This window comes from Doryrhamphus excisus, chromosome 10 (assembly GCF_030265055.1).
Source record: "Doryrhamphus excisus isolate RoL2022-K1 chromosome 10, RoL_Dexc_1.0, whole genome shotgun sequence".
Classification (NCBI taxonomy): domain Eukaryota; kingdom Metazoa; phylum Chordata; class Actinopteri; order Syngnathiformes; family Syngnathidae; genus Doryrhamphus; species Doryrhamphus excisus.
The window spans coordinates 16,237,119-16,251,048 of NC_080475.1; the positions used below are offsets into that span (position 1 = coordinate 16,237,119).

At 42.5% G+C, this 13,930-nt stretch overlaps 1 protein-coding gene across 14 annotated transcripts in view; it reads right to left on the minus strand.

Annotated features, from left to right (window-relative positions):
* Window positions 1–13,930, minus strand: part of prdm16 (PR domain containing 16) — a 193,157-nt gene that overhangs the window by 7,785 nt on the left and 171,442 nt on the right. For 8 of the 14 annotated variants that reach the window (XM_058083288.1, XM_058083284.1, XM_058083291.1 and 5 more), the window contains 8 exons: window positions 8,302–8,404; window positions 5,195–5,396; window positions 4,950–5,115; window positions 4,640–4,793; window positions 2,208–3,879; window positions 1,997–2,084; window positions 335–507; window positions 135–212 (listed from right to left, as the gene is read on the minus strand). In XM_058083288.1, the coding sequence (XP_057939271.1) occupies window positions 135–212; window positions 335–507; window positions 1,997–2,084; window positions 2,208–3,879; window positions 4,640–4,793; window positions 4,950–5,115; window positions 5,195–5,396; window positions 8,302–8,404 (2,636 nt within the window). Of the gene's footprint in view, window positions 1–134; window positions 213–334; window positions 508–1,996; window positions 2,085–2,207; window positions 3,880–4,639; window positions 4,794–4,949; window positions 5,116–5,194; window positions 5,397–8,301; window positions 8,405–9,247; window positions 9,709–13,930 lie in introns of those variants that run through there. The other 6 variants (XM_058083292.1, XM_058083289.1, XM_058083290.1 and 3 more) reach the window with 4 other exon arrangements.

Below are 13,930 nucleotides of genomic sequence, written 5' to 3' on the forward strand. Positions count from 1 at the left end.
TGACCAGTCCAGGGGGTACCCCGCCTTTCACCCAAAGACAAATGATGCATTTATTTATTACTGCCCTAAATCCAAGCCATACAGCAGACAGACCGCAATGCTTGATCAAAATAAATAAAAATGACTACAAATACCTGTAGGGTTGTTCGCCTGTGTGCGTTCGCAAATGTCTGGTGAGGTTTGCCGAGCGGGGGAAGATTTTCCCACAGTACCTTCATGAGAGAATGGATACAAAAAAGCAAAAAGGGGAAAGACAAACACAGACAAAAATATTTATAACACCATTACTGCAACACAAACAAAAAAAGTGATAATGTGGTGTGGCAGCACAGACCTGCAGGCGTAACGCTCCTTGCCCTTACGGAGGATGGCGTCCGAGAGTGAAGGTGGGGGCGAGCGGAAGTTGAAGAGCGGGTGAGCCGAATGTTGCAGTGAGGTGGGCGGCACGTCCAGTTTTAGAGCACCGAAGCTCTCCAGTTTTTCTGTCATGTTCTCCATGGCAGACATCTGCAGGGATATGGGGAGGAGATATATTTAGAGATCTATACTGCATACCGTTATCTCTAAATGAATTAAGCCATATATTGGGGGGGGGGGGGGGCACCTTAACTATACCAGCATCAAGCTCTGTTGTATGTACAGTACACCAACACAAATCCACCTTTGGCTCCTCCTGTTCTCCATCCTCATCCTCCCTTCTTACCAGCCAGCAAATTGCCTAAATGAGACATTCAAGTGTTCCATATGGTGCTGCACACTAAAGTGTGAGATACCCTCAACTGATATCTGCTTCCCTATTAAGAAGCATGTGAACAATGGAGGGAGGTGGGGGGGGGGGGGGGGGGGGGGGTGGAGAGAAGGGGTGGGTAGTTTTGCAGGCAGGAGTTTATTTGCCAAAAACAGCTTACATCCTTCCTATTTTTGCCAAGAGACACAGAGACAGACACTCTGTCTCGATGTGTTTAGTCGCAGTCTGAGAACAAGTGGAGGGGTGGGGGGGTAAGGGGGGGGTCGAGGGAGGTGGTTTCGTCATAAAACAGAATTAGAGGTGGCATTGTGTTTGAATCGTTGTTTGGCTGAGACGTGCGTAGACACAATAAGGAGACGAAGATGCTTTGGGTCCAGAGAAAACATCCTATAAGGTCATTAGGATGAATTGGGTTATCACTATATTGGCGTTCTAACTGATAATAGAAGTCAAGAAGTTGGCTGGTGAGTGAGATCAGCTGATTACTACGGGTGAGCATGGTAGGCTTTTTCTCACAAGTGATTTGACAAAAAAGGAGTGAAAATCAGCTGATTCACTTCTAGGTGACTGATGCCGGAATAGTCGTGACTGTTGCTTGCTAACATAAAGCAGTGACAATTTCATTATAATTACTGCATGGCATATTTGCAGCATGTGTGCGCGTGTTTGCAAAATGTGTGCATTGCGAAGTCACGGTTGGTAGAGAACACAGATTTCCAGGCCAGATTAAACCGTTTCCCCAACAAGAGCCCCTCATTCTCCTGGACACAAACACAGGATGTTCTTGATGGACGTGGTGCTATTATCTAGCCAGCCAGCCCGACACAGAAAAAAAAGAAACATTTAGAGGGGGTTGAGTTATTAGCAGGCCTATGGGCCCCCACTACGCAAACAATACCACGACTAAGATTAGCCGAGCGAGGCATTTTGCTACCATTCAAATGCGTAGTATTCTGTTTTTTAAAATGAGTATTAATCCTATCATTATTCGCAATCAGGATTTGTACAGGCAGCAAGGGCCTGGGGACAGTACAACAATGTGAATGATTATCAAAGGGACCGCAAGAGCAGGCCGTGTCTTCCAGAAAAAGGTAGAAGTGACAAAGAACACTGGCGCCATTCAATAAACAAAGGAAGAAGTCATACAGCCCTGGAGAAAATAACATCACCAGCGTGGAATCCTATCGATTCAGGTTTGAGCAGCATGGGAGGCAGAAGAAAGGATGATGTACTCTAGATGTACTCTACCTGTGGATGGAAAAGCTGAGGCGAGGGCCTGAGGAACTTCTCCTTCAGAGCTCCTACAGGGTCAAGTAGCTTCCTCTTCTCCACCCTGCTGGACCAACAACAAGGCAGAGGGTTACGTACCAAGGTCAGAACTAGTTGAACCAATAACGCTGCTCTCTACTGGTAGAACTTTTGTGTGATAGTAGCGGTGGTCTAATCGGAGCAGAAATACCTGTAGATGGGGTCCATGAAGAAGGCAGAGGGTTTGGCGTAGTGGAGAGGCGGTGGTTGGTGTGGCTGTGCTTGCGGTTGCTGGTGAGGTGCGATGGGGGATTGATGCAGCGACTGGGAATGGGGATGTGGAAAACCAGGAGCTTCATCCTTGATTGGCACCCCTTTTCCAACTCCGTAGACTTGGTTCTTCTGATTGTGTGGTTCAGCTGCCACGCCGTTATGATCCCCTCGGCTTCTGCTGTTAATACTGAGGTCCAGTGGTTGTTCTTCACTGCTAGATATTACCGAAGGACCGCTGCTGCTCCCAGTGCGATGGCTTGGATTTGAAGGGTTAGTAGGAGTTGGAGGAGATAACTTACTCTCCTTGGGCTTTGTGCTGAGATCACACGGTGATTCACCTGTAGGAACCGGAGCAGCTCCAAGAGCACCGGAAACCATCTTTTGCAGCTGCTCACGCGGCGATTTAGGCTCACCCTTAAAGAACAGGCCAGAGTTGAGGGCACCTCGATCGGTGCTAAATGGGTAGATGGAGTTGTGGAAATTGGGTAGGAAGTGGAAGGGAAACATAGAGTGGTAGGGCATGGGACCCATCTTCTTCTCTTGATGGAGGCCTATCAAACCTGGACCAAAATATTTTTCAGCGATAGAAGCAATGGCTTTGATGGAATCAGTGGCCGCGTTGGCGTTCGTGGTGGTGGGCGGGAGGGCTTGCTCATCAGGCGGCGGGAAGAAAGAGTGCTGCGTTGATGCAGAGGACAAAAAGGGGAGATCCATGGAGAGATTCCCTGAACTGGACACGACTGGTAACACTGTGCCGCTTGTGTCGTCTAACTGGTGGCTATCTTGACTCGATAGGGCAACAGAAGACTTCCTTCTTTTGCCGCTTCGCTCGCGTTCACTATCTCCATCGCTCTCCAGGTCGGAACCGTCGCCAGAGGCCGTACCAGTTGTCGTGTCCAAATCTGTCCCACTCGTGGTGTTAACATCCTCAAGGTCACTGCCATCTGAAATGTCTGCCATCTTGGATTTAGGCTTTGCTTCTCCACCAGAGGAAAAATCCAGTTTAGTGTCACTGTCTTTGTCCTCAGCCACACTCATACTGTTGCCTCCATTACTGTTTGTGGAGCTAACCAATGACAGTGGAGGCCCATCTATCGGGCTTTGGGGCAGCTTGACCTCTTGGCTGCTGCTGCCGAGGGGCGTCTTCATCATAGGACTGGCTGGCAATAATGGCGGTCGTGGATACAGTGATGGGGGGAAAATGCCTGGGAAACCATGAGGGAGGGATGGGAAACCATGAGGTCCTGGCGGGAAGGGCAAGCCAGCATGAGGGTGAGGTCTGGAAGGAAAGTAGTCAGTGAAACCTAAACCTGATTGGTTCAGACCAGGAAGGTGGGGATGGTGGGACTTGGCCTTGGCAATGATGGGACTGGAACTCATGCCGGGATTGAACATCCCCGTTGGAGAGCCGTAATGATTTTTGCCTTCGCAGAAGCGGCGATGCTTGTTTAGGGAGGAGGTAGTACTGAACAACTGGCCACAGTCCTTACACTTTATCTGAGTACGGCAGTCAGCGTGCATGCGCTTGTGGCGGCAGAGATTGGAGAACTGGGTGTAGGATTTGTGGCAAACCTCACCTGGGGGTACAAGAAGAGGCAGCCCATCAGGGCCTGGTTAAACCCTTTTTAACACTGTCTCTAACTGTGTAAACCAAAGTATACACAACACATACAATGCATGGGAATGGAAATTGGAGTACAAGTTAAAGGTACAGCATACATCCATTTTAGTCATTTGCACAATGTATTGGTTGTATTGGTTGTATTGGGCAGATAGCTAGATCATTGATGAGTCTAAGTATGAACCCTGAACTGATGTGTTTGATTAAAAACTACAAACTACAACACTTATATGCTAGGACTTCGTTAAAAAGCCATAGCATTTCAGTATGTGGAATCAAACTATGGAATGGATTGAGTAAGGAACTCAAACAATGCACAACGATGAGCCAATTCAAGAAACAATACAAGCAGTTGATGTTTGCTAAATACAAGGATGAAGAGTCTTGAACCAGTCATGATGTGCTATATATATCACTATATTGACACTTACTATGGTACCCATTATGTCATTGGATGGTCATATCACCTCGTACTTCGGTATATGACAAAAAAAAAAAAAATACTTAAACTATATTAGGAAAGCAGGAAGTGAACAAATGTAACAGTTACTGACTGTAAAAGTACCAGATGGAGGGGTAGGATTTAATAAGCTTTTCTTCTTCCTACTCCTTTTGGACATGTGGAACTGTGAACTGATTGTGATGCATTCAATTGTAATCGGATGTATGTTCAAATGAAATAAAACCATTACTATTACCATTACAAGTGCGCACAGAAGACATTAAAAACATGCAGGACTCAGACTTACAGATAAAAGGTTTGACGCTGCTGTGGATGTGCTTATGTTGTTTGAGGCCCGATGATGTGGCGAAGGTCTTGCCACATTCAGGACAAGTGTGAGCTCTCGCCCCCACGTGTTGGGAGCGGATGTGACGCTGTAGGTTGCTTGGATCTGTGAACACCTGAAACGCAAAATAATGTAGAGACATATGAATATTTTACTTTCATAGCACCAATAAAGTTCCAGATGACGGTGATATTCATCTACACATGGCATGGATCTCTTTAGGAATATAACTGATATGGTAAAAAGCCTGTGTGTCCAGTGCACCACTTACGTGCCGGGTATGCTGTACCTTATCACAATTTTCACACTCAAAGCGCTTGCCGCTGTCATGTGACATCTGGTGACGGATGAGGTTGGACTTCCAGTTGAAGGCTTTGGGACACTGGTCACATTTGTACTCCCTCTCCTCTGTGTGGACTATCATATGTTGGCCCAGACTTCATGTGCACAATACAACAAAATTAACCCAATGTCACATTTGCAGACACTTAAGGAGAAAGTAGGAGTAGAATTTACCTGTATTCGTTTGGGAAGATCTTCTCACAGTCTTTACACTCGTGGACGGGCTCATCACTCTCCTCCCGCTCCTGTTTGAAGTCTTCTCTCAGGGTGTGAAAGATGGAGCCGACATTGGTGCATGAATACTTCTGGTGCCGACGCAACTCGAGTGTTGATGAGAACAGTTCGTCACAGTCTTCACAACGGTACATCTGCTCATCTAAATGCACAAAACGACACAAAAACACACCATTGGAGATTTGTGGTCAATGCAGTAGCTATAGTTATTAAACAATATCATTACATGTGAAGTATTTCCATAATGCCTCATATTAACTCTCTAACAAGATCTCAGTGTATAGACTGGTCATATATCTCATCTCGTTTCATATTATCTACATACTGTATTGTATATAACTCTGGGAAAAACTGTTGATTTGGTTAATATTTGGGTTGTTTATATTGTTTATTTTTCTATATTGTGTATTTTGTACTGCTTAACTGACTCTGTACTCTTGCTGCTGTGCAATACAAATTTCCCCACTGAGGGATGAATAAAGGCATATCTTAATCTCTTAATCTTACATTTACTCATGTGTTTTTCTACACATCCATAATTCTATACATTACTTTCAAAGATAGAAAAGCATTTTTAATGACGATGGCTTAATGTAATATCTTAGCTCACACACACTTAACCAAAAAAAAAAAAGACTTTAACTAAAATTTTGTCCGGTGTATGAATAATTTTGGATGATTTCCATGTAGCATTGAATTTACAGTCCATCGTTCTCACAGCAATACAGATCTATTGCCTCTCTCTGTGTTACTTACATCAAAATGAACTCCTCCAGTATTTAAGTGGTAAAAACAACAACCCTGCATTGACGTTTGCATAAAATGGAAATCAATTAGCAGTGAAACATAGCCTTCATTAACACAGTTAATTGCTTCTTTAGTTCAAGTGTGGCTGCATGAGTAGAGGCGGGAAACAATAGGGGCCATGCAGTCTTTTCCCTTCCATGTTGATAACCTTTACAATACTTCTCACCAACGAGGTCAAACGCATAAAAGCTGGAGCCAGCCTTTCGAGTACAATAGCAAGTTCCTGAGTGCGTGTCCAAGTTCAACAGCTCAAGGGGTGGGAGGAAGCCCAGTGGAGTCTCTTTGTGCACGGCCGCGAGGAGTGTGCATGTGGGCATTTTCCAAAAAAGAATGAGCCTCAAGAAACTAGAGGTAAGCACGCACGCAGGGCCGAGGTAGCGCCGACAGCACCCACCTGCCACCCTAAAACGTTCACAGCCATCCATCATTGCAATGAGTTTATCTGCACTGGCTTACAATGCATGCTTCACCCATTTGACCATTTATCCAGCTAGACCTTCTCGGGCACATTAAAAGAGCATTAACTTAGCAACAAGGATGAGGAGGAGGATTAATGACCCTGCTGGTCAATGGGCCATTACACTGGGCTCATATGCTAAACTAAATACCACTTTGGCTCCAGCATACACACGCTTCATGCACAGTCTCTATTTGTTTTCCCCTTGCCCCCCCCCCCACAAACGCGTTTACCAGGAAAGTAGGACTAACTTGCACAACAATGCCTTTAAGTTTACAAATGCTTGAAAAAGGTCACACATTCATGCACTCCTGTGCATCGGATGCGCGTTTTTTCCTCCTCAAGCTGGTGGTGGCTTTAAAGAGGAGCCTAATGACTCTCTGGGAGATGATTGGAAGTACAATTATGTGCAGTTTAACAGCTAATCTGGAGGGGGGGGGGGTTGTCTCAGGGGACTCCTCAAGGGCTCGACATCCAATGCCACAAAGATAAACACACAGAGGAAATAATGCTCTTCATTAATTAGGTAGCCAACCCTCCTTTTTAAAATCATCATCAGTGGCATCATTAGGCCTATTTTAGGGGGGTCTTCAGCCCCCCTAAAATGTTCTTAAGACCTCCTGAATAATTTTATATTTTTAATTGATTTTTTACATTTTTTAAATTGATTTTTGATTTTTTACAAAAAAAAAATCTCTGACAAATTTTATATAATAGGGCAAAAGCAAGCTAATAAGCAAGCCAATAAGCAGGCTAATACTAGTCTACTACTACTACTACTAGTAGTAGTAATAATCAGAAGAAGAATAATGATAATAGTAATAATAGGCAAATTAATAATATAATAATGATTATTATATAATTGATGACTGTTTTGCAGTGTAGATTGTGTGTACTTGTGTCAATATAATGGTGGCCTAAAACAATTGAGTATCTCTACTAAATCTGTCCAAAAGTGGGAAAGTTATATCCTGGTTATTGTTCCTTATTTGTTTTTTGGATTTTGGGATTTTTTTTTGAATGTCTACTACATTCATTCATAACCTAGTGACGCCCCTGATTATCATCATACACTATCTTTGATTTTTTCTTTAATATCTTATCATTTAAACACTGTGTCGCATACATGCTCAGAGGGATTGAACAAATGATTTAGACACACCAACGCACACACACACACACACACACACACACACACACACACACACACACACACACACACACACACACACACACACACACACACAGACACACACGCACACACGCACACACACCCCTACGGCATCACATATTTGCATACTTATTAAGCATGTAATAAAACTGCAATGTCCTATTATCTTATTACGTTGTTATTATTAAACACGTGTATTAATGCATGGCAAGAACTACATAAAACAACAACAGGGCCATTTTTAATCGTCATCTTTTTGAATGGAAACATTTCAACCAGTCGAGATATCCGAATAACAACAGGTGTAAATCTCGAAGGATTAAATATAATTTCCAATGATAAACTCGATTTCTGGGCTTGATTTCATAGGCTGACAATTAATTAATTCCTTTAATTAATAATTAACTCACTTTAACAAGCTGAAATACCACATTTTAATGGTATTAAAATATAAATAAAAAATGATTTAGAATCATTTATGATTGGAATAAAGTAGTTTTCCAAAGTAAAAGGAAAGTGTAGGAAGTGTGTTTTCCATGTGCGGCGAAAAGGAACATGTTTGCAGCATAGAGTTTGTTTAAAAAATGGACTAATGAGTCGCATTAGTCTTACCTTGTAAATTGGGTGCCATGGATCCCTCCGGGAAAATGCCGTCCTTCATATAAACTAAAAGCTCCTCCCCTGCCTCAATGTCCCGGACACTTTTATAATAAATCTGTGGAGGAAAGAAGAAGATTCTTTAATATCAATTTTCTCTATTTATTTTTATTATTGTTAGAATATTAGATTTAAATGATTTCATCAGGACTTCAAAATGTATGAGAATAAGACATGACTGTGATGGACATTTTGTCTTTGTTGTTGCTGCAATTAAAACGATTTCCATAAATGAGACCACACGCAAACGCATCTTACACATTTATTAACACACGTCACAAATAAAGAAAACGAATTCAGATGTCAAAAGAAGAAAATGTATTATGTATTCAATTAAAACCGATGTGCATTTATGACAAAGATTTACCGCCGCAACAAACGACAGTAGTATGAAATTTAAAAAGAATTTTTTTTATCAACATTAATCAACATTATTTTTATGGCACTTTAAATGCGGTCATGAAAATATCGAAAGAAGAGGAACAAAACTTGCATATTTGACCATACATTTACCATAAAATAATAGTCTAAACAAATACAGTCAACGCATGCACATGTAATGCAAAAATATTTAATCCTAATCATCATTTTCATCAGAAATGTAGCGATCCATACAGCTTATAGCCTCAATTAACGAATCCCTATTCCAAGATCAGCAGCCGTTAGGTCGCCGACAGATTGCAATGCCATATGTGGACACAAGGGGGAGCTCTATGCCAATTGGAGGTCGTCCCCAGCCAGCCACCCCGGCGCACACACACCGGAGGGACTAACTCCAAAGAGTTGTAAGATAAAGTTGTCATGCCACTTGCATATTTGTAGCATTATTATTATTGTTATTTATTATTATTATTATTATTGTTGCTATTAACCGTAGCTCCATTCCTGACTGAGATCTGACCTTTCTTTTCTCCGTGAGACGAAAGAGTTGCGAAAGTTGCGCGGCGGTGCGGAGAGCCTCCAGCTGTACGAGCACGTCGGTCCCGGTGGAGTTGGCCACACAACCCATACTCGCTACTCCACCACCACCTCCACGTCCACGTATACCGCGGGCTACCGGAGTTGACGGAGCCGGGGACGGGACGTCTCGGAGCGTCCTAGAGCGTCCCGGCGCTGTGCTCGGGTCCGATGATGACTTTTCCTCCTTCGTCTGGTCGATGCAAAGCAAAGGCGGTCGTGTGATGATTCTGCTGCTGCTACTTCTTTAGACTTTTCTCTGATCTAGTCCCCGAGTCCTTCAAGATGATGATGATGAAGATGAGTCTCCGCTCTCTCTCTCTCTCTCTCTCTCCTCTCTCTCTCTATTAGGGATTCCTCCTAATGGCCCCAGTGCTCTCTCTCCCTACCCTCTCTCTCTTTCTCTGGTCCCCCCGCCGGCCACTCCTCCTCGTCTTATCTCCAGCCAAAGCACCGAGGACCCCTCCCCGCACGTCCGAGTGCCCAACAGCCAACATGCATCTAATATTGATGTCCATCATGGATAAAAGCCAACCTGGGTGACCTGCACACGCCGCTGTCACAAAGTTGCTGTCACACGCCAACGAATCAAGGCGAATTGTACACGCGTGTAATCACAATTAAGGAGGAAAAACAGAATGGAGAAAACATTAGTGCTTTTATTTGTTTTAACGTTTTGATTATTTTTTTGCTTTTAAATCAGATACACGTGTTAGATTTTGTTAAAATGTGCATATATATACTGTATATATACATATATACTGTATAATTCATACTGAAAGAGAGAAAATGTTATTGAAGGTAAAAAAAGTTGAAATAAACCAAATAAAATGAGAATTAATTAAAACTTCAAGAGTCAACATTTGTAAATAGTCAAATGGATTGTAGATTTTATTGTATAAAAAACATTTTTATTTACAAAGGAAAAATAATATAAGATTAAATAAAATAATGTATTAATATAAAATAATATTATTATATAATATGCTTATTATTATATAATATTATTATATATAATATACTATGGAGAAATAATATAATCCTGTATATTCACTGCTCACCAATTACAAATTTGGGCGTTTAAAAAGGAATGGTACAACATACACCCCCCCCTTCCACTCGGTACATGAGTGGATTCTATACAGTGGGGCCTGCAACCTGTCTTGACCTCTTCCCCTGTCCAGTGTTCAGAGGAAAGACGTCGCATCGATCAATGCCAGCGTCAGGTCCCCCACTTCAGGCTCACGCACACACAGTGACTGCCTATTGATGGATCCATCCAGGGGTAGAAAGGGCCGATGAGTCGCACTCCCCAGCAGAAAGATGAAGGCGTGAATAGAAAGTGTAAAGGGGGGGACGAGGTTCACAGTTTAACCAACCTCCCCATCATTGACGAACGAACACACACACACACACACACATTTTTCACCAGAGCCCTTGGTGGACCATCTTTAAGGTGCATTTAAAACATGCTAAGTGTGAAATCATGCGTGAGCATGTAAATAAATTAATCCATGCCCAGGAATATGAATTATTCACTATGTTGCATTCACGAGTGAGCCAAAAAAGGAACACTTGCTTTTTCTTTTTAAAGGCCCCTGCTTAAATCTGCAGTGTGCACATATTTTCATTGTGCATGAAAAAGAGCAGAAAAGGGAAATGACTGAACATGCTGTTAAAAACCACATTTTAGCAGTGAGTGGCTGCATGTTGTGGTGTGTAAATAAATGATGGGCTCATAACTGGGGCTGGGAAAACAAAGGCAAAGCCATTTGCAAGGTACAAACTGCAAAGCACATCAAAAAGCAACAAAGCACATGACCTTTACTGGGTCTAGTAGTTCTGCGCAATTTTCAATGGTGCAGCATTTTTTTTATATGACATTGTGCGACAGTGGCAGGGGGCACTGATTTGAAAATCTTAAAAAGGATTAGGCAGGTTGGTGTCACCAGCCAATTGGTGCTTGTCAATCTCGGAGGCCCCCGTGTCGTCCTTCTTACTTGCTGCCTTTTTCTTTTTGCAAATGTCTGAAGCTTAAATGGCCACGCTGGCCCGGCCGGTCCCCTCCAGTGTGACAGAGTGACAGGTGGCAAGTCAAGACGGAGACGACGAAGAAAGGAGACAAAAGGGCAGCGAGGAACAGGCGGCCCTGGCAAGCGAGGTGCGAGGAGGACCCGGCTATGCAGGCGGGGATTATGAAACAAATAAGAGCGGAGTGACAAGAATGTGAAAACATACACAGGCCGGTCATATGGAAGCATTTGGCTCGTGTTGTACTATATCACTGTCATGTCACATTGCAATGTCCTGTGACATTTCATCTTGAGGGGCAAGTTGCACTCCTCTTTTGCATTTGGATGAACATTCTACTCTCTATGTGACGCACTAGTTATACCTCCGTTGGACCAGTCAAACAGTCATGGTCGCAGTGACAGTGACCTCTTCAGCGTAGAGGACAGTGGAAATACCAATGTACCCTATGTTCTGGACTGGTACCTTAACGTAACATGAAGAGCCATCCACGTGAGCATGGTGTGTGTGTTCCATTAGGAGAGTCCGTGGGGACGTCCGTGAAATGCTGCTTAATCATATCATATGGGCTGGATTTTCAAAATTATACATGTTTTTTAGGTAGATGACTTTTCTTCTTCATAAGACGGCTTCCAGTATAAACCTTTCAAATTTCTGGATGGGAGCTTCAGGACAAGATATGGATAGAAATTCACTTTAATATCTACGTGTAGATGAAATGTCATCCAAATCTGATCGTGCCAAATATGTTAATTCTGTAGTGTGATGTAGAAACCATACATTATTAGACCAGCCTTGTTTCTTCAATTTCTTGTTAATTGTAATGGCAGGTACCACTACAAGTGTGTTAGCTGAAGAATACAATGAACTCAACAACGTGGAATGCCTAAAAGCAATGTTTCTTGCAGTGTAATGCCATAGCTATTGATGTAAGAACATAAATGATTTTGGTTATTATCAAGAAAACCATGGATTAAACTCTTGTAAGCTATTTTTGTGGTCAGTATTGTATTTGTGAAAATGTACCTTTGGTTGTACCAGGCTTTAAAGTGAACAAGGCCGGTCTAATCATTTTTTTCATGACTATGTGAGTAATGGTCTCACCTTGGCCACCACATTTCTGGCTTCGCCACTGCTGCTGCACTAAGAGTGCTAGGTCTACATGAAAATTATGAAACTTGATTTTCTTCACTGGACTTTTGGATCATCAAAAAATATAACTGGCTACTGTGTTGACTTTTGAAACAAATGTCACATGTTGTTTACGGCCACCTTGACATGCTAAATGCTGATGCTCTATCCATTAGCTTCACAACACAGATGTGTTCATTCAGCTGATATCGAAATTGACAATAGGACAATATGGGCATATCGGTTACCAGCAAAAACGTCAATATCGGATATCCCTACACATAACTATAGCCTAAACAACATAACAACATAACTAGTCTACTTGCAGTGTGTTGTCTGTGCTCAATAAACACGGACGTACATTACCACTATTTGAGTTCATACATGGTAAGTCAGGGGTCTCCAAACAGTAACTCATGAGCTACCAGAACTCCTAACCACTTAGCAAGTAGCTCTCAAAAAAGTTTATTCAATTATTATCAACTCCTATAGCAACATAATTAAGAAGTGGTAGTTGTCCGGAAGTCGTCCGGAGGGCTTGGGAGTGTGGTCAATCAGACCAGAATGAGTGTGCCTGTGGGTGGACCGTGAGTGGAATAAATTAAAACAGACTGTTTTAGAAATCTAAGGAAATACAGCTGGAATAGGTGCAGATTCTGAAAGATCTAATAAGGTTTCTATGCAGGTTATCATGTGTAGCTGCTCTATAGCGGTCCATAACGCAATAGGCTGAAAATTAGAATAATAGGTCCCCTTTAACGTTTGTGAGTAGGATTTTTTTCTTTGTTTTTTTTAATGCATTGGACAAACAAACAAATCAGTAAACTGTTACTGTTTTGTGGTACTGTAGCCCGGACCATACTAAAACCAGCACTGGAAACAGCTGTGTGCATGGAAGATGTTGGAGCCGCAAGTTGAAAGACGCAAAGGTTATAAATCAACCATTAACTGTAGAAATACTGTAGCACCGGATCTTTGCTAAAAGTGAAGTTGGTCTTCCCTCAAGAGCTTCCACTCTTCAAGATACAAGCAACTGAATACATGTTCAACTCTTGTAAGCCATTGGTTCCATCCCTTGCCTACCTTGACTTGTGCTACTATTATGTCTGTTGTGCCAATTGGAACAGACCGAGGTCGGATTGCTTTCTCACTACGACTGAAACACATTTGTTTGGAACTGGTCCAAGACCACCTCTTCTAGGAAGTCTCGTGTGGTTAGTTTGGTCCGACCCGAGTTCAATTACTGTCTTTACACCTGACAAAACAAACCACATCCAGTGGGGAAACAGACCAGAGTTCGATTCAGGGTCTGTTAACAAAGGATCAATCTATTATTGTTTAACTGCTTGTCTGCCCGACCTAAAATCTAATTTTTAATACTCCACTCTAGCCGTAAAATATGTATTCTGTTTTAACTTTGTGATTGTTTACACAGAATTCCATTTTCACATTTGACATTTCTTCC